The sequence below is a fragment of the Engraulis encrasicolus genome, chromosome 1 (assembly GCF_034702125.1).
Source record: "Engraulis encrasicolus isolate BLACKSEA-1 chromosome 1, IST_EnEncr_1.0, whole genome shotgun sequence".
NCBI lineage: Eukaryota > Metazoa > Chordata > Actinopteri > Clupeiformes > Engraulidae > Engraulis > Engraulis encrasicolus.
The window spans coordinates 22,084,228-22,111,727 of NC_085857.1; the positions used below are offsets into that span (position 1 = coordinate 22,084,228).

The following is a 27,500-nucleotide window of genomic DNA, read 5'->3' on the forward strand; positions in this document are numbered from 1 at the left end:
CATGGCATCTCAATTAGTATGACTATACTTGAAAATGCCACCATGTAACACACTTCCTTTTAATTTTTGCTGCATGCATTTAGGGACTGCACGTCCTTCTCTGGCTTTCTAATAAATCATTTGTAGATGAGGGTAAGCCGGAAAATGCATTTATACTGTAATGAAGAGGGCCGCTGACAGCTTTGGCTGGGCCCGGGACAAAGTCATCTGAAAGGGCCCCCCCACCCAATACATTTAATGTAATGAGAACCCAATTATGGGCCCCCCTTTTCCCTGGGCCCGGGACCCCTTTGTCCCCCTTCCTGTCAGCTTCCCTGATAATGAAGCAAGTGCATAGAAATATCCTGAGATGCTGCATCTCTTCGCTACCATGTAGGAACAGCAGGCGATGGACGTAAACAATGGGTGCTCAGCAGCCGTGAATTCACACCATATGTTCCATAATGAGCGGAGATGATAGCGAATATAGGCCTATATATAGGCCTACTGTGTCCCATCGGAAAGGTCAAAATTCTTAATATTACGATATTCTTGTAAAATTGTAATTAACAACATTAATAAAAATCCAGTATGCATGAGTATGCAGAGTGCAATCGCAGACAGGATGTGTGTGTGTGTGTGAGAGAGAGAGAGAGAGAGAGAGAGAGAGAGAGAGAGAGAGAGAGAGAGAGAGAGAGAGATATGCAGGATAATGAATTGGCTTTCACTTAGTTAGTTAAGGCCTCCACTTTCACAACAAACACTGCCTACCTTGATTAGGAAAGGAAGAGTACTTTGTATTGGGAAAATAATTTGTAATGTTGATTGACAAAAAAAAATGCATAACGTTGTAGCCAGGGCTTTGAACCGTTATTTTTTTCCAAACGTTCCGTTCCGAACAGAAACGGAATTATAACGTTTCCGGTGATGAGTTCCACCAATAAATTGACGTTCCCGAACCGGTTAGAACAAAAAAAGATTGTTCCTGGAACGGTTAATTTCGTTCCTGTCAGCTGATTACTCCCCATAGGCCTAACTGACGTTAATTAACCAAGAAAGACGGAAGTGCAAATGAGTCAGCCTACATTCCAAACTGTTTATTCAAGTGGATGAAAAGAATATCCTCCAGAATTTTGTCATTCAGGGACGACCTAAGCGGAGAAGCAGAGAATAAACCTCAATGATGAAAATGCACGCTTCACGCTGACTTGGGTCACAGGGAGCGCTATGATGGACATTGTGAGTTTGTGCATATTTGAAGCGGCCATGGATGCCCAATAACGTAGAACATTCTCGGTGCGCTTTACACACACTTCTCTGCAATGTCTTACAATGATGCAATGGAAATGTATGACAGTGGTTTGTCTTATTTAAGTTGCGGAGTGGAGACTTTGTAATCCACAGCTCTCTCTCCATTCAGTCAGAGAATGTTTGATGTCACACAGGACGTGAATCTCAGCCGTCATGGTAACGTGCGCAGGAAAATAGTTACTTTTTAAAATTTTATTTGAGGAACGGTATTAACCGGTATTAACCGGTTACCATTATTTTTAAATAAGTGTTCCCGTTCCAGAACATAAAAAATAACAACGTTTCCGGTTTCGTTTCTGTTCCCTGTTAAATACAAAAAGTTCCCAGTTTTCGTTTTTGTTCCTTGAACCGGTTCAAAGCCCTGGTTGTAGCAGTTATATCATATGAACCAGCACAACACAGCCTTTCATATCACCATTTCTTTTCCAGTACACTTCTTTGTCAAATGTCCTGTGTGAAATACTGATGAGAATACAAAGCAAAGCTCAATTGCATGATCACACACCCCTTGAACACTTCACCTGCAGATGTGCCATTGATCGATTCGCTAATTAATCCAGGATTCGTTGATTTATTGACCGACTCATTGATCCACTGACTGAGAGATTAACAACACCCTCCACAGTTGGTTCCTCCCGTGGACCTTCATTAGGTATTGCACTTCTCAGTGTGTGTGTGCGTGTGTGTGTGTGTGTGTGTGTGTGTGTGTGTGTGTGTGTGTGTGTGTGTGTGTGTGTGTGTGTGTGTGTGTGTGTGTGTGTGTGTGTGTGTGTGTGTGTGTGTGTGTGTGTGAGAGAGAGAGAGAGAGAGAGAGAGAGAGAGAGATAGGGGAGAGGGAGAGAGAGAGAGAGAGCGAGAGAGAGAGAGAGAGAGAGAGAGAGAGAGAGAGAGAGAGAGAGATAGAGAGAGAGAGAGAGAGAAGGAAAGGAGGGGAAAAAGGGCTAGACAGAGACAGAGAGCAAGGCCTATATCGTATCTACCAGTGGCGGAACAATTCCACACAGGGCCCCAGGGCAAAACACTGGTATAGGGCCCTCCATACAGCCTGCCAAGGTCATAATAGGGCCCCCACCACCAATATGAGAGGGCCCTGGGCCCAGGGGCAAATGCCCTGCTTGCCCCGCCTGTAGCTCCGCCCCTGGTATCTTCTGTATCTGCAGTGAGTCCTGAAATAGCAGAAGCTCCCAGGCTGCCGTGTCAAGACCCTAATTATCTTTTTTGTATGCAAAGGTCATGAATCAAACTGTGCGGTGCTGATACACGCTTCCAAAAATATGACTTCTACAAAAAAGGAATGACATTAAGGAAGAGGAGAACTCTTTATTTATTTCTGTACACTAAACATCATCAACCTGATGTTTACATTAGGCCTACAGGTAAATAGAAGGAAATAAAGAAAATGTCGCACAATCTGCTCCATGTTTTTAAAAAAATATTTTTTTAGGGCTTTTTTGCCTTTATTTTGAGAGGACAGTGGAGGAGAGACAGGAAATGAGTGGGGAGAGAGAGATGGTCAACCGGGGGATGACCCGGGCCGGAATCGAACCCAGGTCGTCAGCATAGTAAACCAGTATTCTACTGATAGCCCTTGGCAGGGCCTGCTCCACGTTTTTACATATACGGCCAAAACGTCACTTCAAAATAAAACATGGAGCAGAGTGTGTGGCATTGTCTTCATTTTCTTTGCCCATTTGTATGCACAAGAAGCCAGCACCCCGAGAAATACTTTTTTTGGCGTGCGATGCCTCCTTTTTTTCTAAATTACAGGTAAGGTCATCTTTGTATACAATCATTTTTATAGTGTCAAATATCTGGAATTTCTTAGCCTGAGCCTTTTATGAAATGTAGCTTCTCATGTTAGCGTGTCAAACTGAGCTATCTGCGTCCGTCACTGCAAAACAATGGGTGCGAATGAAAATCTAGCATGTCAAATAGAGGCGTGTTGAAGGCAATGAACATTACTCCTTCCACATGAAGTGCTTTTCCCTTAAGGATGATATATTAATCTGAAATCACTTTCACCGAATTGGACAGTGGTGTAGTCTACTTTTTTATGGTGGGTATACTGTTTATTTGAGCTTTTTTTGAAGTGGGTATACTGTATATATTTGTGCTATTCAAAACAATGGATAAATCAATTTTAACTGGGTATACTGAAATCCCTGAAATTTAGAAGTGGGTATACTCTGTATACCCGCGTTCTACATAGACTACACCACTGAAATTGGAAAAGATCTTCACTTTAGGTGAGCATTTTGCCCCGGACAAGCCACTTGCCCCTCACAGGATGAATGGGCTATAGAAGGGTAACCTAACTGTCACCAGCTGGTATGTTTCACCCACTGAATTTAAGGCATTGCTTCCTGTGTTTAAATCATAAAATGAAGTGGGACCCAGCTTACTGGTTATGTTTCGGTGGTTTGCAGGAACCAGGTCCCTAAGGTCAATGGAGAACTTGCTGGTAATTTCAAAGTCAAAATGAAGAAAGGAAAAAAGCCTGCTTCAAAAAGAAGAACCCATAACAAAGAAGTTCAGGGGTGAATTTCTGGAAAGCGTAGTTGTTAGCAGTTAGCAACTTCGGTAGTTGCCAATGGGAAATTGCATTGCAACCAACAAAGTAGATAACATAGTTAGCAACTACGCTTTCCAGAAATGCACCCCTGGTTTGAAGCAGACTTTTTCCTTTCTTCATCTGGTCATTTGCTTGTCCAGCTCCCAGGTCAGATGCTTTTAGCAGAGATTCTTTAAGGATATAGAGATATGCCAATGTAATGGGTTGCTATGGGCACCTAACATGACCAGGTTCCGGTCTGCCTAAAGGGGCGTGTCATAATACTCCTAGCATTGAATAGAACAGTCCTTAGGTCTGCCTAGGTCTGCCTAAAGGGGGATTTCCCCCCTCTCCCCCTTGCAATAATAGAACCCGGAAACAATGGGCCAATGGAACCTCTCTCTCTCTACTCTCTCTGCTTTTAGTATGTGCGAGCTTCAAACCATTCCTTGAAATTTCAAAGTCAAAATAAAGTGTGGAGAGGCACACTCTAAGAAAATTTCCCTGCAAAATAGCGGCAGTTACTGGCAATTATATTTACCTGTAATTCTACTGTTATTTCACACCAAAAATCAAATACAGCTCATTGCTGTTTAATGTATCACAGTATATAACATTTTTTCAGCAGCAATTGAACAGTTAAATAACAGTACTCTACAGAACGTTCACAGTATTAGTATTGTTAAACTAAAAGTGCTCTACAATATTTATGCAGTAGTATGAGTAAAATAACAGTACATTTCAGTTAAAAAGTTGAATTGTACTGTGTGATGACAGGCAAATACTGGGTCATAGTTGTATTCATGAATATGGCCATGGCAACTTCCCACCCCACCCATCATTCTCCATAACTGTGGTACCCTGGCCATGTTACCACCCCACCCTCCCATCGTTCACCATGACTGGAGTGCCTTGAGCATGATACTATGGCGCTATGCTGTATTGAGAAAATGGTTTGCGGTGGTCCTTTGAAAGTGTGGGCATGAATAAAATTTCAGAGTATGCAGTGCTATGTTACAATGATAGTGTGCAAGGTGGGCTTTTTACTGTATCGCTTGATGAATATAGCATTGGTCAGTCTTTAAAAAAATATTTTGCACCAAGTAGCACAGCAAACAAGCAGCACTACAAGCTAGCTCTCAAAGCAATGCCTAATTTGCAGCAGGCACATTATATGCAACAATGCCACAAATGATGCCACATACAGCAAGCTTTCACAAAGAGGAAAGTGTGCAAGCATGTAAGCAAGCTTGTAGGCAAGCTTGTAGGCAAACAAGTGCTATGCTGTGCCATGCAGGCCAGCCAGCAGGCAGGCAAGCAACTGAAGTGTTGATAGTCCAGATTTATATACAGGTGCAAGAGTACCATGTGACCAGAGTCATCAGGCCCTTGGCAGGTGACGCCCGTAATTGAATAATGGCATAACAGCCCTACTCAGGTGAGGCCAGGCACTGATTAGCAGATTGGTTTAGATGGGGCTGCTTGTTGCAAGAGTGTTACAAGTTCTTAAAATGTTTCAGCCATTCACACTTTCATCACTATCAAAATGCATGTGCTACTCACACTTTGCTGCATCAAGCACTTTTTAAGTATTGTAGTTTCCTTAGAAATTGTTTCATCATGCTTGATAGTATCAGATAATCTTTAACCAGTCAGAATGACTTCAGTTCTTCAGGTGGTATTGAAGTTTGATGGTGATCACGGACAAGTGGAGGATGAATGGGTTTCAATGGTGCTGCCTAAAATAACTTGTTATTTTCTAGAGATGCACCGGATCCGGTTCCGGTTCCGGATCCGTCAGGATAATAGAGTTTTTCACAGGATCCGAGATCCAGGATCTTAAGCAGTGGATCCGGTATCCGGCATGTTACCTAAAAATCAGGGTCTGGTGCATGTCTAGCCTAGGCTTTTCAGTCTTTCACAACCCCAATCACTGCATGGAGTGAAATCCCTTTGGAAGCGGCTATTGCAGGCAGTGTGGCAATAAGCCAATGAGTCTAAAAAAATAGTTTGCGCCAACGTAATAAAAAAGGGCCCACGTGTGCGAGTAGACTATATGTTTCAACCCTTTTGTAGGATCCGGTATCTGGTTCCGGTTCCCGCAGGATCTTAAGCAGTGGATCTGGTATCCGGCAGGATCCTAAAAATCAGGATCCGGTGCATCTCTAGTTTTTTCCACGAAGGCGAATACTGCTATTGTGCAGTACTTACTGTTTATGCTCAATATGTGACTCAAAGTAATATTTTCACAGTAGTTGTCTGTTTTTTCGAAAAACAGTAGAATGCTGTTGCAGAATTGCCGTAAATAAACAGCTATTTGTTACAGTGCAGCCTTTAGCAGCTCCTACGCTTTGGAAGCAGCTTCCAGGTGATGTAAGAAAAAAAGCACCCACTATTGTCTGATGGTTGCGCGAGGACGAATGCCCTTGCGTGTAGTTTGTCGAGACGCAGGCAGATGGCGTGAGTCAGATTAGTATAGATTTGATTTTTGATTTGAACCTTTATTTTCCTTCTCGGAAATACATTGAGGGTGTCCCTCTTTTTCGATGCAGCCGAGAATTTACAAGTATAAATGTATTAAATAATTAAGTTATCCAGGCAAATAACGACATATAAGCTGCATTTAAAAGTATAAAAACACATTAAAAGAATATATGAATAAAAAAAAAGAATAAAAAATAAAATAAAATAAATACTTGGACATCACAAATATCACAACACAAACATAGACAGAAAGAGTGTATATAAACATAAAAGAAAATGTTATAGACATAAATAAGCATAGTCAGCACTAAAAAAACAAGCTTTCAGCGATAGCAGTTGCAAACTGGATTGGGAAGGTTTGTAATTAAAATCTTAAATTGGTTAAAAGAAATCAAAGATTCCAAGTTAAAAGTGCGCTGAATTAAGTTCCATGACCTGGGGGCATCAAAACAAAAGGCTGATTTGCCCAGTTCAGTTCGTACACTTGGAACAGAAAGTAGGAGCTGACTGCTTGAACGTGTGTGATGCATATTTGAGTGCCAGTTTAGAAGTGAAGAAATGTAAGAAGGAAGTTTTCCTAGGATGGCTTTATAAATAAAAAGAATCCAATGTCTAAAACGCCTCTCTGTAAGTGATGGCCAACCTATTGTGTCATATAATATACAGTGGTGAGTATTATAAGCAGAGCCTATTGAAAACCTAGAAGAGTGGATGAAGGATGGACAAGCAGCATCGGGGGGTTGGTGGTTCGTGGGGTTTGGCGGGGGTTTTATGGGATGACAGCGATTTGTCAGAGCAACCTCCAGGATCATACTCACTAATGGAAAAAAGTCAGCGACGCCATTTAATCGCTGTCAAAGCCAACAAGTTTCAAAACACCACCTACCATTTGCATATAGATGGTTATGCTGGAGGGGGTTGGAGTGGTGGTGGTGGTGGTGCCGGTCCAGTGTGTGTCTGTGTTTCTATTCTCTCTTTTTCGCCCTGTCAATTTGTCTGAACCTCTTATCCTAAAGTTATGACTGGCATATAACATAATGGTGTTAGACTGCTCCTCTTCACCTCGCCACCTCATCTTCACACCATCTCGGTCTCTCTCCATCTCTTTCTCTCTCTCTCTCTCTCTCTCTCTCTCTCTCTCTCTCTCTCTCTGCAGGGATCCATCTCTTGCTCTCTCTCTCTCTCTCTCTCTCTCTCTCTCTCTATCTATCTGCATGTCTGCCTATCTACACACGCGCGCACACACACATACACACACACACACACACACACACACACAAACACACACACACACACACACATGCACACATGTGCACAAACACACACGCACACAAACACACACACTCCCCTCTCTGCGCATCATTTCTCCCTCTCTCTCTCTCTCTCTCTCTCTCTCTCTCTCTCTCTCTCTCTCTCTCTCTCTCTCTCTCTCTCTCTCTCTCTCTCTCTCTCTCTCTCTCTCGCCCTACCTCTTTTTATATTAGGCCTACTGTTAACTCTCAGAAACAGTGCCTTTTTATCCTTTCTCCTGTCATTATTCACAGGTTTACTCCTCTTTGTTTTTTTCCGGGGTAGACGCTGGAAGTGAGCTAATTACATGCTGGTCTTTTGTTTTATTTTCTTTCTTTTTTTTTCTTCCGCACAGCAGCAGGTTAGGCTAGCCCACACTCTGATGCTGATGGAGAGCTAATCTTTTTTTAGAGTTGCTATGGAGACAACACTATTGTGATCATCATTCCAGGGTGCTGCTGCTGCTGTGTGTGTGTGTGTGTGTGTGTGTGTGTGTGTGTGTGTGTGTGTGTGTGTGTGTGTGTGTGTGTGTGTGTGTGTGTGTGTGTGTGTGCGTGCGTGCGTGTGTGTGTTTGTGTGCGTGTGGCCTCACAGCTCTGTTACTTATTTGTAGATTTATTTATTTGATTTCTCTTACTCTGTTTATTTATTCAGTAACTTTTGCTCAAACGCCACACCAGGAGTTTGATGTCTCCCTCAACTGGCCGGAAGGTCAAAGGAAAAGCTGTTTCTCGGGTGCATCTCTCGAAACCATAGTTGCTAACTATGTTAGCTACTTTGTTGTTTGCAATGCAATTTCCCATTGACAACTACTAAGTCACTATCAACTGCGCTTTTGAGAAACACACCCCTGGACTTGGCTGATGTACTGCACTGTATATGCTTATACTTCGACTTGGACTCAAACTGACATCAATGCTTCTTTGCAGTAAACTGTCCACTGTTGATGAATTACCCTACGGAGCTGCAACAATGAACAACAGAGCATTAGTCGTTGCCTTTGGCATTCAGTGGAAACAGCGTAGCGGAGGAGAGGAGCAGATTCCCTCGGGCGTAAAATAAGAGTAATTCATCTCACTCACGAGATCGTTTTGTGCTTAACAATGACTGAATTCACTTCCTGCACAGGACAGCATGCTGCAAAAAGCTAGGCCGCAACAACACTGCACCAACTCTCCAAAATGGGTGTTCAAAAAGGGGATAGTTGTCCCGGGCCCACACTGTAAAAGATTGTTGTGATTTCACATTAGAATTCTACATCAAGAAGATGTATATACCAGTTTACTATTCACTGCTGTAATGTGCAATGCATTGTGGGATATCATATAGAGTACAATTCACAATTGTAAATGTACAGCAGCACATAGTACTTTTTTCAACATACTGTTGTAAAGATCTGTTTTGTCAGGGCTGCTGTCCTAATGCAAATGTATGCAAAGCCACATGCAGAAATTATGGAGCTCAGGTCACATTCTGATTGGATGCTTTTAAAACATGCATACAGGCCTGATAGAGGTGGAGAGGATTTGAACTGATTTGAACTCTTCAATCGCACACACCTGGTCATGAGCAAGGAGGTAGAGATAGGAGGATTTACAGACATCATCGGGCGTAGTACGGAATGATAGCAAGGGGAGTCCAATTTTCTTCTTCCATGGTCAAATTGGAAGCATGGTAAAGTGTGGAACAGGTCATAGGATACAATAGTGAATGTTTGTCACCTGTCCTTAATTATCCCCCGCAATTAATGCTGACCGGCAGCTGCAGTAAATTTGGCCACAAACTGAGCACTGACAACCGGTTATCCTCTTTCGACCAAATTTGTGGAGTACAAATTTTGTCCATCATGGCATCACACACACTGACCATGTGCACCATGTCATTAAGCATGAATGTATTAGTTGTATATTAGTCCCCTAGGGGAAATTCTTTCTCTGCATTTATCCCATTTAGGCTAGTGAATCACATTGAAGTACACACACTAGAAGAAGCAGTGGGCTGCCTGCTGAGTGGCGCCCGGGGAGCTGTGTGGGGGTTAGGTGCCTTGCTCAAGGGCACTTCAGCTGCGGTCCGGTCGGGCATTGAACCGGGAACCCTTGGGTTGCCAACCCAGTGCTCTAACCACTGAGCCACGACTGCCCCCAACTACTACACTGTGGCCAATACATTTTCCATTGAGTGATACTGCTTATCCAATCTACCTTCTTTGGTCATGAGCCAGCTGATTGTAAAAGACGTCCAGGTGCGCTAATTTCAGCTCAGTGCAATTCAAAACGGGCTTCTCTCTGCTAAAAGGGCATGGGAGAGGCCAATGATGGTTTGTCCATTTATACAGACGATGGGCAGGTCATAGAGCATAAACGATGCTCAGGTGTGGCAGCCCCCCTGTGGTTCAATTTGGCTTTTTGATGGCTTCGGCAACAGAATATATCTCAAAATCCCATGAGAAGGAATGGACGCAGAGGCCCAGGACTATTATTTTCAAAGGCTGTATGTTGTGAAGTTTCCAGTGTTTGCGTTGGAAGAACGCAACAATTAGCTGGCAACTTGTTGCTAGCAATTTGTTGTAATTTTACAACAATTAGCTGGCAACTTTTTATTGCCAGCAATTTGTTTTAATTTTACAACAATGAGCTGGCCATTTGTTCCCCAGCAATTTGTTGTAATTTTTCAACAATTAGCTGGAAACTTTTTTGCCAGCAATTTGTTGTAATTTTACAACAATTAGCTGGTAACTTTTCACCAGCAATTCAACTCAACTTCACCTTACTGGTGCAATGTGCAATTAATGAAGATTGGCCAACAGCCTGGCCCACTTGAGCCATGAAACTTGTCACACATTAAAAGGACAGGTGTATCAGCTATTTTGTCCAACCACTGTGTAGACAATTAGCTGGCAACTTTTTATTGCCAGCAATTTGCTTTAATTTTACTTCAATTAGCTGGCAACTTTTCACCAGCAATTTGATTTAATTTCACAACAATGAACTGGCAACTTTTTTGCCAGCAAATTTGTTGTAACTTTACAACAATTAGGTGGTAACTTTTCACCAGCAATTCAACTCAACTTCACCTTACTGGTGCAATGTGCAATTAATGAAGATTGGCCAACAGGCTGGCCCACTTGAGCCATGAAACTTCCCACACATTAAAAGGACAGGTGTTTCAGTTATTTTGTCCAACCCCTGTGTAGACAATTCCACATATATATGGAATGTTTACTTATAAACATGGATCAGAATGGAACTGAAGTTTTGATATGTGCATTAAACAAGGGCCAAAACCAATCCATTTAAGAATCTGTCCTTATACATTTTTAAACACTATCTTAGAAGGGCAGGAGCATCAATGATTGGAACATTCTAGGAACTTGTTAGCTTTTTGATACAGATCTCTCTTGTTACTCTGTTGTCACACTCTATACCTAACCAATCTGTCAATTAGTGCCTTGCCTCACTTTATTACTAATCACTTTCATGCCGTGATTCAATGATTGCCAGCACCTGCCCAATGCCTGATTACTCTGGTCACATGGTTCACTTGCCCCACTATATAAACCTGGACTGTCACACTGCTTTGGTTGCTTGTCTGAATGGCACAGCATAGCGCCTGACTCACTGGCGCTCACTGGTACTGGCAATCAATTGATTAGCCGACTAGATGAGTGGTTGGTTTGTTGACAAGGTGGCTGACAGCATAGTGCCAGTTGACCAGCTAGCTGCCTGGCAGGTTGATTGACAGCCTGTCTGCCTGGTCAGTTGACTGGCTTGCTGCCTTGCTTGTTGACTGGCCGGCTGCCTGTCCGGTTGACTGGCTGCCTGGCTGGTTTAGCCAGGCAGCCAGTCAACCAGCCAGTCAATCTAACAGGCAGCTGGCCAGTCAACTAGCCAGTCTGTCAAGGCCAGTTGGCTACCTGGCCGGTTAACTGGTTGGCTGCCTGACAGGTTAACTGGTTGGGTTGTTTCATCTTTTGAGAGCCATCTTGTAGCATAGCATGTTTTATGGTGTTTTTTTTGCATAATATTAAATTTAGACCACTTGATTGGTTTGACAAATGCATTTCCATACAGTCCTTATTGTGACTGTTTTTGAATTCCCCTTTGAGATGACTTGATAAATGAAAGTCCTCTTGAGGAAACTATCACTGTCACTGTGACAACACTATGCTGAGTGATTTATTATTTGTGCCTCACCCATGCAAGGCTGAACTTGTAGAAGTATATGTTTAGAGCAGAGTGGCATTATGGTACCATGCTATCTCAGTCATGGTGGAGGATGGGGACGATTGTTGAAGGCATCTCAGACATGGAGGCGGGCAGCGGGGGTGGAGGCGGGCGGATGAGGGGGCAGGACATGTGCCATGGTCAGAGTAGTTTTGAAAACGGAATAGTGTTGTAATTTTAAACGACTTGCTGGCAACTACTTTTTTTCTGCAATGTGTTGTAAATTTAAAACAATTTGCTGGCAACTATTCCCCATCAATTAGCTGTAAATTTCAGTTTGAAATCTTTTACAGTGCAGGGAGAGATGGGGGCCCAGAATTGGTTCCTTGTTGCATTGCATCTATAAGGCAGGGGGCCCCTTTCAGATGACTTTGTCCCAGGCCCGGCCAAACCTGTCCTGCCTGCTGGCATGCATGTCACACCTACTGTGATGCCTGAGGGTCATATAATGAAAGCCATCCATGTACTGAGTTCATACCCAATCCAATTAGGTAGGCTATTCTGCTTCATTTCATGGATTATTGGATAGAGCAGCTCAGCTCACTGTTTATTTTGCCCAGCATGGGCATTGCAATGGAGCCTCCATGTACCCTATGTTGTAACACAGTGACAGTAGGCAATTTATTGGCTATATATGAAGAAACTTGGTGCTCTGCTTGGAGTTCAAAGAAGCAGGCATGCTAACATATGTGTTAGATAGCCTAAATATAAAAGTAAAAAAAAAAAGAAACTGTTTCCTACCAGCAGTTCTCTAAGTAAGCAGTACACCTGTGTGCATTTGTCTTTGGTCAGCTGCCTCTGCACGGGTTGGATCAAATTTGTGGTGGGTTGTTAGGCTTTAGTGTGTTTGTTTTTCAGTAACAATCCAGTGTATCTACCTCATTGGGCAGGCCTGCAATGGAGTAAATGGTGTAAGAGCTATGAATTTACTTTTACTTTTGACACCTCTGCATGTCAGTACATCATTTGTTACTATGCTCAGTGAGTGAAACAGAGTTTCAAATCCTCCCTAACCAACAAAAGCTTGGGTCACCTTACGCCGACTGTCTGCCTTACTTTGCTGCCACCTACCGGCGAACAGAGTGAACTTCCACCTGGAGAGAAGTGTGCTTTTCAATCAGAATCTATTTTTCTGTCAGTCATGGGGCTGAATTAAACTCCATTGCTTTGTCTCGTGGAGAAAAAAACTCCCATCCCATGAAAACATATAATTTACTTCCTATCATGCGCCACAACTCATACCAGAGACAGTGACTCACCACAATGTGCATGTTAGTTCCCCGTATATAGCAGCAAGTGTAGTTTCCACTTCTGCTACGGCGGTGGCGCTCTGGGTGCACGCGCAACCTGTCTACATACTTATTGCGGAACAGCAAGTTTGAACAAAACCAAACCGCTCACTTCCGAATGTTTATCCACCATGCAACACGCCCTTTTTTCTTGGAGACTGAGAGAGTCTGGGACGGCTCGTGCTATGGAACAAGAACGTCTCCTGAAGTTCTGAAACTGAAACTTGATGCATTCCAAATACTTTTTGTGAGGAGTGAGGAGACACAACAGTCACTAACGAGATTTGGAGAACTGTTCCTACTTTTCTACTGCGAGGAGTTGCTGTCCCGTTGTAGTACGCAGCTACCTGGAATTTGTGGACTCTGGCGTATGGTGAAGGAATTCCAGCCCTCGCTGGACCGCCTGACTCCACGGGATAAACTAGAGACCTGCTAAAGGGCTCGAGAGATGTCTGCCAACGAGAGGGCCATCCGCGCGCTCCGAGAGCTTCTTCAGAAGCCAGGGAACCAGGCCTGCGCCGACTGCGGTGCTCCAGGTGAGGAGAAGACATTACAATGCTGCCTATGGCTATGGCAAATTGACGAAGAGATTATGGCAAAGTCTGTACATTAATGATATCAGTGAGTGAGTCTCTCTCTCTCTCTCTCTCTCTCTCTCTCTCTCTCTCTCTCTCTCTCTCTCTCTCTCTCTCTCTCGTGATGTTTTACACATCTAACCTTGCACGACCTCCGTGGTCCGTGGCAGATGCTGCTGTTGATGTAACGATTAACCTATAACGCACCGTCTTTGGCTCTGTGCCATCCATTAAGCAACAGTAGGCCTATATAGTATTTAGACATCAGTATCAAAATAGTTTTTTTGTGCGCACATACAAACTTCCCGAATTGAGCGCACAAGCTGAAAAGGGCCAAGAATGGCATGTCAGTGGAGAGATGCAGATTATGGCAAGTACTGACATGTCAGGAGAGGCAAAGGCAGCATCCCGAAAAATTACAACTCGAGGGGTGTGTCTCCACCACGTAGCCTAATCTCTCCCTGTTTTTTCTCTCTTGTGCGAGTAGAAATTGTTTTCCTTTCAAGTGCCCTGGACGAGTACAAACAGGTTCTCGGAAATGGATGCTGACAATGCGTAATGTGTAGGCTACGTGTGAGCAACCCAGCCACCCATCTATCTCTCATAATAATTCATTCAAGGTCATTAGGTACGAGTTTGAACATATGGCGATTAGATGAATCCCACCCATAATCATTATTACTCTTAATGTGTCACATCTCGAGATCCTTCTAAAGCGCGTGTAAAATTGTCAAAAGTGATTTTGACATATCATTAACCTGGAACACAACGGGGCAATTAACATAATTGAATTAATACGTGCGTTGCCAGAGGATTACGTTCCGTTGCCTGTGATAGGCTAGGCCTATTTGTCAAAGAGCCTCAGCGAAATTAAACATTCTGATTACTAGAAGACGAGGCTGGCAAATAAAAAATGCAACTAAAAAACAAATCGCTCTCACGCCAGCCATATTCATTGGGTGGCATACATCTTAATCTACACACGCTCTCGCGATTAAACAATGTTTTATAATAGCAGTATGTTTTCACTCCAGCTGTCCTTGATGGATTATGAAGGAGACGCGAAAGATATGAGTCATAGTGTTGCAAACAGGAAATAATGACTTTTGAGTGATTGTTTTCTAATGTCGCCCGGCACATTATTTCACCACAGCGACGCGTTTATGATTACATAGCCTACTACTATATCCTTCACGTAAACCACAGAAAGAGGCCATTTACAGGGACGATGTGACCCAGGGGAAAGCGCCATTGGCACATTTTTAGCTATCCATGTAATCTCGCTTGTATAGCGCGTGTGTGCGCGAGCGCGCCCTTTATTTTTTCCCCTGGATGACAGGAGGTACACAGCCGATTGGAGAATGCGCTGGCAGGATTGGATGACAGCAAATGACAGGCCACTTATCAGTATTGACAGATGCTGTGAACCATGCGTCTGTTGGTATAGGACACTTCATGCTGTACATTCCTGTGGTAGGCTAGCGTATCTCACCGAGATATAAGAACGCAATGTCACTCAGGTGGCACTCTTGGGTTTAATAAGAGGGAACACTTCATTTTACAGTGTCTGTTTGGTGTATGTAGCCTGCTTACACTGTCCTAACCCTAACCATATGTGGTACAGTGCAATCACATACTTACCTCCGCCAAGGAGGTAATGTTTTCGGTCGTGTTGGTTTGTCTGTCTGTCTGTCTGTCTGTCTGTCTGTCTGTCTGTTTGTTTGTTTGTTTGTTTGTCAGCAGCAACTCAAAAACTAATCAAAGGATTTGGACGAAACTTTGTGGAGTTATTAGTAATGACCCAAGGAACAAGTGATTAAATTCTGGTGCCGATCCGGATCACGAACTGGAACCAGGACTTTTTAAAACACTCATCACCATTGCTGGCCTATATATCTAGACGCCCCTGACCAGAAATTGAATTGCGGGGACTCCACAAAAAGAAGGCAGAAAGACTTAGGGTGGTCAAGCAGGTTCCATGGCGGAGGTCTGCGCTCTCTGAGTGCTTCTAGTTTCACATAGTTTGCTTATTACGTATTGGGTTATTAACTTTGTATTAGACTTGGGTTATTAACTTTGTATTGTATTATTAACATGTATTAGATACAGGGACAGTAAATATAAGTTAATAAGCTAATCACCATATCATTTCACTCAATATTTTATTAGTTCTGAATATAGGTTAGTTTGTGTTCTGTAATGCTGCATAGTGGTCCGCTGATAGTACTTTGTACTCTTGCACCATAGGGCAGACAAAGTTCCCTGCTTGTGTCAGTTATACGGCTACCTGCCCGGGTGGGTGTGACAGACCTGTGCAAACAATGCAGCTCCTTCAGACAGCATTCCTGAGGGCGGGGCGGTGAGAGAGGAGGAATGTGGGAATAAGAAGGCTATATACATGGAGGTCTTGAGTGCATCTCAATATGCGACCTTGCCTCCTCCACTTGCGCTTGTCTCCTCGTCCCGCCTCCTGGCCCCTCCTCCGTGGAGAAAACGATAAAGTTTCCCAGCTGTCAGCCTAGCCACAACAACTTTTGAGGGACTGTTTTTCATTCACCATCCCAATTGCAAAAGAGAAAAAGACTCTACAATTGAGCTTTTGCAAGATATTGAAATATAATGCTGTTGTCAGTGATGTCATCATCACGAGAAGCAAGTGGAGGAGGCAAGTGGAGGAGGCAATGTCGCATATTAAGACGCACTCTATATACATGGAGGTCTTGTCTTGAGATGAGAGTCTTTGGTGAGTTCTATAGCATGGGTTCAATATGATCAAACTCAAGAATAAAGTCGGATGGCACCATGTCACAGAAGGAAGATATTGCACACTGTGTGCTCATTGGATGTCCAGCTGAACATTGGAGCTTGTATTGTGGATAGTCTTACCACACATTCACTCACACACACACACACACACACACACACACACACACACACACACACACACACACACACACACACACACACACACACACACACACACAGATAAGACTGTCGCTATTGCCAGGATACATGTGGTCGGTAAACATCTGCATATTCTGTGTGGATGCAGCTACTATATACAGTACATTTTAAGCAATAACGTAATCCCTTAAAGGCACAGTTTGGTCAATTTCAACATGCAGTTGTATTGCTCACGCTACCCTTGACTTGTCAGTACCTGGTGATGCCACATTTTTCGGCTCAGCCCTTTCCGAGATATGAGCAATTCTAATGGGGGCAGCGTTTGTTTACATTTTTAAAAAATGAAACATAGGCCAACTCCAAATATTTTCCCAAAAGGTACTGCTGTTTGCTAGTTGTCTGCTGATGTTTTATAACCTTTTGGATATTTTTGGGAATAAATAAAAATGTTTTTTGAAATGTAAACAAAGAGCTGCCCCCATTACAATGACCAGGATCTCGGAAACGGCTGAAGAAGAAGAAAAAAAAATCTCAGGCACTGACAAGTCCAGGGTAGTGTGAGCTGCATGTTGAAATTGCATGTTTCAACTGCATGTTGAAATTGACCAAACTGTCCCTTTAACACAGAGCCTCTGTTACCTAAAACGCCTTACATTGTCAGCAATGATTTGACTTGACTTGACTTGACAATGTTGTTATGATGTATTTGAGTGTATCCAGCCAAGTGAATAGGCCCGTCAACACAGTTTTTTTACTGTATTACTGCAGCATGTTACACATTTTCTACAGTGGATGGTCCAATAAATGACAAATTTTGACAAAAATGTCATACATGTACTTCACTGTGCAAAGTACTGCAGTTCATGACATCGCGGCGCTCAGCATAAGGCAATATTGTGGACACAAAAGAACAGCTGTGCTGCTGCAGAACAAACTGCATTTACCACTACTCTCCTTTACTACTACTTGCACACTGCAGTTAAAGGGAACAATGAGTATTTTAAGTTTATTGTATTCCACTTTGTCCTTTAGGCTTCATTTCATTCATATCTTATGCTAGGTGAAGTGAAAGCCCACCTGGGAAACTCCAACTCCCTTTGTCATTGTGACACAGCACCCCACACATCAAAATTGCATTTATGCCTCACCGGTGCAAGGGGGCAGCGCTCAATGGCGCCCCAAGGGAGCAGTGCGGCAGGACGGCACCATGCTCAGGGTATCTCAGTCATGGAGGAGGATGAGGGAGAGCACTGGTTAATTACTCCCCCCACCAACCTGACAGGTCGGGAGTCGAACCGGCAACCTTTGGGCTACAATTCTGACACCCTAACCACTGCTTATCCACGACTACCCACTTATTCTATTCCACTTTGTCCTTTAGGCTTCTTTTCCTTGATATCTTATGGTAGGTAGGGTGTAACAAAGATGAGATAGGCCCAAGCGCTGTTGTTACATCATCACCACTCTCAAAAGCGGCCATCACCGTGTTATCAGGACTTAGACAAGATGAGTAAAAGACATATAGCATACAGAGCAAAGACCACCTCGTATCAAACCAGACATCATAACACGCCACACCAACTATAGATAGGTGTCTTGCGTTCGCAAGTTCTTCTGGAAATTTCCTCTCCAGTCAGATTCTTTCCAATTTGGAGTACTTTTTCCCTACACGACCCTCTCCTACGCATTGTGAGCAGAAGTGCTTCATGGTTTTATTTGCATGTCAAGCAGATGCCTCAGTTTACATGCAATTAACTTAGAACGCTAAAACAACACGTAGCCATTTACATAACATGTGACTATGACCAGTGGTTTGCAACCTTGTTTTGTCCTATGCCCGCTCCCACACAGGGCATTTGTGGCCCTACCGTGGCGCAAATGGTAAGGCACTCGACTGATAGGCCTACATGGCTGACCTGGGTTCGCTTCCTGCCGGGTCCTTTGCCGGCCCTTTCCCGTCTCTCTCTCCCCACTCGCTCACTGTCCTGTCTCAAATAAAGGCGACCCCCCCTAAACCAAAACACAGCACGTTTGTTAATTCAACACTTGGAGAGTTGGACCAACCGTGTGAATGCTACGTGTGTTGAAACAACACTGCACAGTTTACTGAGCAGGACAGTCAAGATACAGGGGTTAAAACGAAAGCGAAACGGAAACACCTGTTTTAGACAGGTATGACTATATCAGCCCGGCCGTGAATATTGACGATGGACTGTTCTTGTGGAAACAGGAGGAGAGTTGAGGTGTACATTTAATTCCGCCGTGATTTGGGCAGCTGTGGTTTGATTTTTTTTATACAGTCCTGGTTAGCAGCCGGACATCTTTTTCAGACAGCTTCCTCTTGCATCTACAGTTAATCTTGTTGGATGTGGTTTGTCCATAATGGTATGCTGACATTTGACCTCTGATATGTCACCCATAATGTTTGTGCATAGCAATATTTTGAGCTTACCCTGCTTATTGAATCTTTACACTCCGATCTAACTGGTGCAATGTGCAATTAATGACGTTTACCCACCAAGTTGGTCCAATTTAGCCATGGAACGTACCACACTGAAATGACGGGTGCTTCAGTTTCATTGTCCAACCGCTGTATGCTTCAGCTAATTAACTAACAACGCTAACACAACACAAATCCATGTAACATGTGACGATAATAACCAGGGCTGCTGACAGTTTTGGCTGGGCCCAGGACAAAGTCTGCAAGGGCCCCACAACCCAGTACATACAAGGTAATGAGGAACTAATTATGGGCCCCCTCTCTCCCTGGGCCCGGGACAATCGTACCCTCTGTACACCCCCTGTCGGCACCCTTGATAATAACCAATAGGCTGTGACCTTGTTGTATCCAATACCCTCTCCCGCCTAACTGTGTGGGTCAAGTCTGTCAAGCCTGTCAATGTCAAGTCATGCTTCTGTTAACTAACTAACACTACTGAAACAACACAAGCACATTGGCATTTGACATTATAGCCAATAGGGGTTTTTGACCTTGGTGTTTTTCGTAAAGGGCTACAAGTTAACTCTTGAGGAGGGCTGTAAGTCATAGCATGTCTGTCCTCCTCTTTCCTCACCTCATTACCTGATAGGCAGCACATCACACACACACACACACGCACACACACACACACACACACACACACACACACACACACGCACGCGCGCGCGCACACACACACAGAGAGAAAGAGAGTGAGTTACAGACACACACACACACACACACACACACACACAAGTACACACACACACACACACGCGCGCGCGTGCGCGCACACACGCACACACACACACACGCGCGCGCGCGCACACACACACACAGAGAAAGAGAGTGAGTTACAGACACACACACACACACACACAAGTACACACACACACCCATGTACACAGAAATAGATTGAGTCACACACACACACACACACACACACACACACACACACACACACACACACACACACACACACACACACACACACACACACACACACACACACACTGTGTCCTATGGTCAGAGCAGAGGCAAGAGGACACACACACACGGCGACACGAGGTCATAAAGTTTCCCCTTCCGCCTCCGCTGTGTGGAAGTAACTGTATGTGGGCGAGTTTAGTAATCGTGTGGTTTGTTGTCACAGCTGTCAGCAAGCGCTTGCGGGGCTGTGCAAATCAAACGGGTCGCTCAGCGGCACACAAACAAAACACCAACAAATGAACAACACATAAACACCAACACAAAGGGTATACCATGGAATAGAATAGAATAGAATAGAATAGAATAGAATAGAATAGAAAAATAGACTAGTATAGAATAGAATAGCTTTAAACTGTTGGCCTAACTGAACTCCATCATAGCAAAATTGTTTTGATATATTTCACAGTGTCCTAAAAGTGTAGTGTCTGACATGGTGCACTTCTGACACTGTGCTTAAATGCGTAAGGTGCTCATGCTCAAAATCCAGTGCACTGAAAGTCAACATTTTCCCTCGACACTTGCTACGTTTACATGACGTTTTAATTCCGAATGAATAATTCAGAATGAATAATTGCGCCGAGTTCCCTTTGATCTTTCATTTAATTCCGAAGTGTGAAGTGTTTAAATTAAGTTTTCAAAGCAGAATTAAGCTATATTCAGAATTAAAGTGAATTCCGAATTAAATCTCCCATGTAAAGGTAGCCACTTCATGTAAACGTAGCCACCTCAGTGCACGGTGTGCCCTACGCACTAAATGTCTGGGCACTTACACAAGTGCGCCATTTTGGTAACAACAAGCTATAAAAGTCTGCATGAATTAGTTAGAAATCCTTTAGTTCCCTATCGCAGGAACTGCGACCTAGTACTCATGGGACTTGATCGATCGCCAGATGATCCAATCGAAGCTCAGTACTACAATCACGCCGAATGGCAGATGGAAGCCTCAGTCTAGACCTGCCCTCTGGCGTTACTATAATACCCCTGACGCCCATTTATTTTGCTGTGCCTTTGCATGCCCTTGATATATTATATTACAGAGACTAACAGAGTAACACCGGTTTTGGTATCAAAAAGCCATAATAGATGCTCTGCTTGAAAGGATTAAATCTTAAAGCTTCAGTGAGTTAGTTTACAACCCAGGGGTGCGTTTTTCGAAAGCGTAGTTGTTAGCCAGTTGGCAACTTGTTTAGTTGTCAATGGGAAATTGCATTGCAAACGACAAAGTAGCTAATGTAGTCAGCAAATTTGGTTTCGAGAAATGCACCCCAGTGCATTTTGCTGTGCCCTTGGAGCTGCAACTGCATAGGTGAAAAGGTCAGCTCTCATGGACCACAGAGATCCCCTTCCTGTTACTATATGTATTGCAGATTCTGTACAGTGTTGCCAGATTGGACGGTTTCCCGCCCAATTGGGCTGCTCAGGATGGCCATCTGCTGGTAAAATTGGATTTTGGAGAAAAAAACACCCAATTTTTTGCCATAGAAATCCATAGAATTGGGCGGGATTTAGTGCTTTCAGGCGGGTTTTCAGCATTTTTTGGACAGGAAATCGTCAGCCTCATCTGGCAACCCTGATTCTGTAATGTCACTGAGTGGAAGTCGACAAAAAGGGAAACGGGATGTGAAACGCGGCGCACTATAGATGGTGTCATGATCATTCAATGATGGCATCACTTTTGGTTTTCCGTTCTTCCCTAGTGATACACACATTGCACGGTTTGTGTGTGTGTGTGTGTGCTGAGTGCGTGTGTGTCTGTGGCCATCACTAGGGTTGTGGGCGCACTCTCTGACTGTCACAGCAACGAGCCTGGCTCTCTGGTGTAGTAGTCAGAGCCCCAGTAATGCTACATCAGAAGGTTCGGGTTCGAGTCCTGGCTGGGCAACTCAACTCACCCTCTCTACTAATGGTGTCAGAAGTGGTGTGACCAAAGGTCAAGCTGTGTTTAGCCATACGAGGGACCCTAGGATAGATTACCCTGGTGGAAGGGACCCCAGCATGGGTTCTTGGTTATCCTGGAATGGGAGAGGTATTGTGGTTGGTGTGTGAGGGACAGTGTGTGTGTGAAACATGCGTGTCCGCTTTCCGAAGGGGAAGGCAGTGTGATGGAGTGGCCATCATTAGGGTTGTGTGTGCTGTGCGCTCTCAATGTCATGCCAACGAGCCTGGCTCTTTGGTGTAGCAGTCAGAACACCGATATCAGAGAGAGTAGAGAGAGAGAGGTTCCATTGGCCCATTGTTTCCTGGTTCTATTTTGCCCCTCCCCCTAGGCAGACCTAAGGAATGTTCTATTCATTGTAGGAGCATTATGACACGCCCCTTTAGACCGGAACCTGGTCACATTAGGTGCCCATAGAAACCTATTATGTTGGCATATCTCTATAGAATATCTCTGCCGATATGGTACCCCAGAAGGTCCGGGTTCGTCCGTTAAGGAAGTGCTGCACCTGTGCTGTGTCACAATAACCTATGGGAAACGCTTTATTTTGACTCATAAGATCCAGCTGAACGCTTAAGTATTATACACTTTTCAGTGGTTATTGATATGATTTTTAAGAGTAACTGTCCTAAACTCTCTGTCGTTCTCTCTTTCTGTCTTGCTTTCCTTCTTTCTGCCTTTCTTTCTTTCTTTCTTTCTGTCTTTCTTTCTTTCTTTCTTTCTTTCTTTCTTTCTTTCTTTCTTTCTTTCTTTCTTTCTTTCTTTCTTTCCACCACACTCAGGTCCAGAATGGGGCTCTTGTTCCTTGGGTGTCTTCATCTGCCTGGACTGTTCTGGAATCCACCGGAACATTCCGGACATTGGGAAAGTGAAGTCCCTCACACTGTCCCGCTGGGAGGACTCCGAAGTGGAGGTGAGTGAGTTGAGTAGGTGAGTCGGGTATCCGATGACAACTGCTGTCTTGCATACTGCACAGTGAAACAAAAAAATGCAGGTTGGTGAATTTCCAGAAACTTCTATCACCGTAAAAAGAAATTCTTTGTCAGTTCAACACTTGAAGAGTATAGAGTGTATTTGGTCCCAGATTACACTCTCAGTGTTGAATTAGCAATCCTTTTTTACCGTGGTAGAAGTTTCTGGAAATGCTCCTACCTTCCCAAAGGGTTTTTCCCTTCAGTCATCTCACAATGTTGGAAGGAAGGGACAATTTTGCTATGTCATGACTGTGCGTGTCTGACAAGATTTGTAGCAAAAAGCTATCCTGTAGATGCCTGTCATGTTCAGCTTGTCCCAGAATGGGATTGCTTGATGTGACAAAATGCTTTTTTCCAGCCATTTTTCCTATTCCGTTGCTCTTCTATTGCTCAAAGTCAGCACAGTCCCATGAGTCCCATGCTCAGTGTTGCTTAGTAGCCTTGTAGAGCTCACTTTTAAAAAGTAGTTCCATAGCGCATAACATACATACTGTATTGAAATACTTATTTAACCCTCCTGTTATCCTTGGGGTCTATTTGACCCCATTCAATGTTTAACAACTGAAAAATACACAAAGTACATAATTCTTTTGCTTCATCTTTGATGACTTTTCCTAAATATATGGGGTCAATGTGAAAAAAATGAAAATTCCACAAAAATGTTTTCCCTAAGTGCTGTACACGTTTTGGTTACATCTGTGTTCCTTGGGGTCAATTTGATCCCAGATTGTTTTAAGTGTATTAAACATAAATGGAGCAACCATATTTTGCTAATGCTGTTGTTCCAATCTGTTTAGACAATGTAAAATACATGAACATTTCGCTTTATTTGGAGCTCTGATAACTAACAATCTGTCTGATGTGGACGAGGGCCAAAACTAATTCAAGGCAACTTTTGGGCAGTTGTTGCACATTTTCGCCTAGTCGTGGATTAGTTTTTTTGTGTGTGTGGGCTGTGTGGGGGGGTGCTAGGACTTATCTAAAGGGCTTTTTATGTCCCTAACAGAGCAACAGTAAATATCTGAGACATAAACCGGTGCAACATTTTTTGCTTCTTCTCATTTTGTAGACATTTAAGTGGCATGGGTCAAAATGACCCCAAGGATGTAACCTAAATCTGAGGATAACAGGAGGGTTAAAGCAAGGCATAGCTATTTCTGTTTTTGACCAAAAAAATTTCAAATAACTTTCAAAAATAATGTTGACTGCAGATGCTGTATAAGTACTGTAATTGGACCTTCAACTTGGGGCCTCTTCAGATTTGATCATGGTTTTATTTGACTATTATATCAAATCTTCAGTAAAGTGTGCGTGCATTTTTTTTTACATACATACGTTCCTGCAACATTAACTTTCTTAACATTATACTATCATTAGCTTTAAATTGGGCTACATGTATATTATTGGCATTCTATTGTGGGCTATTGTGGGCATAATTTGGGCTGCTAAAGCCCTTAATTTCCCCTTAGGATCAAGAATGTTACAGCTCTACTCTAGTCTAGTCTACTCTATATTTTGACTACATGTGTATGCGTTTACTTTGCTCATCTGTCGTGTTTCCTTTCTTAGTTCATGGCAGAGAATGGAAACGCGGTGGCCAAGACCCGCTACGAAGCAGCCGTGCCAGTCTACTACTACAAACCCACTCGCAAAGACTGCCAGTAAGTCCCGACATTGCAATCCCAATATGCACTTGTCTTAGGGGTTCCAACCAAAGAGCCTAAAAAGCAATCTGGATTACAGGCGGGGGAAAACGATGTCAACGATACACTATTCAAGTTCTTTTGTTTCAGACATGTAAAAGTTGGTTATCTTCTACCTGACATGTTTTGACGGTAAAACTTCGTCTTCATCAGCATGTCACATCTCAACATCCATGTGACCCTCTGATGAATACGAAAGTGTCACCGTCGAAACATGTCAGGTACAAGATAACTTTCACATGTCTGAAGCAAAATAACTTGAATAGTGAATGATAACCTCAAGACATAATGAACGCTATGCATTTAATGTCAACGATATATTGTAGTGCAATTTAAATGTTGTTATGGATATCCCCTTGAGATGACACATCTTGTTTTCCAGGGGGTCCAATAGTTAGTTAGTCCTACTTTTTCATGGAGGACACCATTGTGCCCATTTGGTGCCATTTTGGAGGCATTAGAGTGCCAGTTAGCAGATGACACACACATGGTATGAAGCATGGTAGATGCTAAATCAGTGGCGGTCAAAATATGACCATATATGCAAAGCCATATTGCATCTTTGGTTCCAGCTTCCAACTTAGAGCGTACTGTGTATACCAGGGCTATTCAAATGTCGGCCCTGGGGCCAGATGTGGCCCTTGGACAGCAATGCTCTGGCCCCCCACAAACCCCTTGAAATACGGAATGGTTTTTTGGAATTTAGAGATAAAAGTACGGGTTCCGTATCGACACAGGACGCAGGACGTTAAAATGCAGGAAATAACATCTAAGAAATGCAAAACTTTCTGGGCCCCAGACCCCCACCTCAGTGAAGTGTCCGGTATTTTTTTCATTGACAGTCGGCAACCATAATACATACGGTACATATAGTTCGTCCCCTTTGCTGACATTTAATTGAATACCCCTGGTGTATACCATAATGCACAAAGAATAGCACTATATGTCTGAGCAGAACAAAGAATGAATGTATTGTTGAGATGGAGATCTACCAATCCTTGTGTTCTGCAGTATCAGATGCACATTCGAACGACATTTCGACACACTGTCTTGACGTCATGGTCAGAGAGCACAATGGAGCGCAGCACACTGACCAGTGCTATTCCATTTGTTCAAACAATGCCTATCAAACTAAAGACATTTCGACATGCTGTTGACGACAACACCATGGCCAGAGACAGGGTTGCTGTGTCTCACGGTGTCCTGTGACTTTAATAAGGAAATATAAATTACCCTTTTTTTCTGTGACCCCTGGGTGAACTTGCAAAGGCATGCATGGTTACAGCAGGAAGCAAACACAGTAAATTCTGCAGTGCTCATTTAACACTTAGAGAGTTTATTTGACATCATTTGGACTTAAATGAACTCTCTAAGTGTTGAATTAACACTGCAACATTTACTGTGAACCCTCTATAGTACATTGTGGAGAATTCTCTTTTCATTAGGGGCGAGCAATGGAACGCATATCACTTGCCGACTGACAAACAGCCAATTTTACTGCTGTATGTCCTACCTTGCCAAGAAGCTCAATGCGTGTGACAACAACATACAGGACAACATCCATATCCTTGTCCTGTGTGCAGGGATTTGGATAAATAAAACTTTTGGGTTTTTTTTGTATTTACTTCTCCTCTGGCCATAATTTAACACCACCGGTCAGGGGATGTGAAACTCATATCCCCTTTCTGTTCATTTCCTGTCACTCATTTTTTCATGGCTGCTGTCTTGTGTCTATATTTTTCTTTACTTTTATTGTTTTAATTCTCTGTCTGATTCTAATGACTCGTTAAGTCAACCTCCCCTCTTTTAGTTGTATCCTCCCTCTCTCTCTCTCTCTCTCTCTCTCTCTCTCTCTCTCTCTCTCTCTCTCTCTCTCTCCCTATCTCTCCTGCCTCCCTTAATCTCACTCCTTTTTATGTGACTGCACAGACGAATGTTAGACGTATGTTAGACGTATGTTAGACGAACCAGTCTCAAGGCGAAGTGGGTGGTAAGATGGATGTTTCCCCTTTGGGCAATCTTCCTCTCCCATGTCAGGTGTACATCCTCATCCGGATGTATGTGTCTGTGCACATACCTCCAGTATGACTATGAATGATAAAAATAGTCTGGAAACATGACAAGAGAAAGAGACAGAGACAGAGATGTCTCAGATGAAGCGCCTCAGCTATGTAGGTCAGATTACAAAGTCAAGGGCCCCAAGACACGTCTGCTAATGAAAACATCCATAATAAGAGTTTATTTACAGAAACAGAACCAGATTTAAAGGAGTCTGTGTTTCCCCACAGACAAGTCGCATTTTGTTGTGCTACAGGCCAAAAAAAATATTTTTGTATACCCACACTGACATATGCGTATAGTATGTATGGCTGTTGATCAATTTGTGGTGCTCAGTTTTCATTTTGTGGTGCTGCACCACAGAATGGTCTATGTATGGAAAAGACTGGGGGTAAAAATAACTCTGGTGCAGCACAGTGGTCTTTGTTAGATATTCTTTTGTTACGCTTAAAGTTAAAGTTTAAAAAACAGCAACTCTGACTAATATGTTGATGCAGCATTTTGCATTCTACTCTTGGAATATACTTGATCCTGTCCAGTTTGCATCAATTTTACCCCCCTCTTGTAGATATTAAAGGGGTATGCCACTATTTTGGGGCTTAATACAGTTAAAATCGTTGACTGGGGTTTATGAAGGTGGTAAAGTGTCTTATTTTTCATTTTAAGCGTTGTCTTGCTGTAAGACAAGTTAAAAGAGGGAAGATGTCGCTAAGCTAGTGAAAGTCAATGTATCCGTGTAGCATTGTATAGACAT

The 27,500-nt window shown here is 43.2% G+C and overlaps 1 protein-coding gene across 1 annotated transcript in view; it reads left to right on the top strand.

Moving 5' to 3' along the window:
* The first annotated feature begins 13,259 nt into the window (after positions 1 to 13,259).
* The window catches only part of zgc:92360 (uncharacterized protein LOC436988 homolog), a 54,363-nt gene continuing 40,122 nt past the window's right edge, over positions 13,260 to 27,500 (top strand). The window contains exons 1-3 of the mRNA XM_063198900.1: positions 13,260 to 13,663; positions 22,794 to 22,924; positions 24,555 to 24,646. Coding sequence (XP_063054970.1) covers positions 13,576 to 13,663; positions 22,794 to 22,924; positions 24,555 to 24,646 — 311 coding nt within the window. The 5' untranslated portion in view covers positions 13,260 to 13,575. The remainder of the gene's footprint in view (positions 13,664 to 22,793; positions 22,925 to 24,554; positions 24,647 to 27,500) is intronic.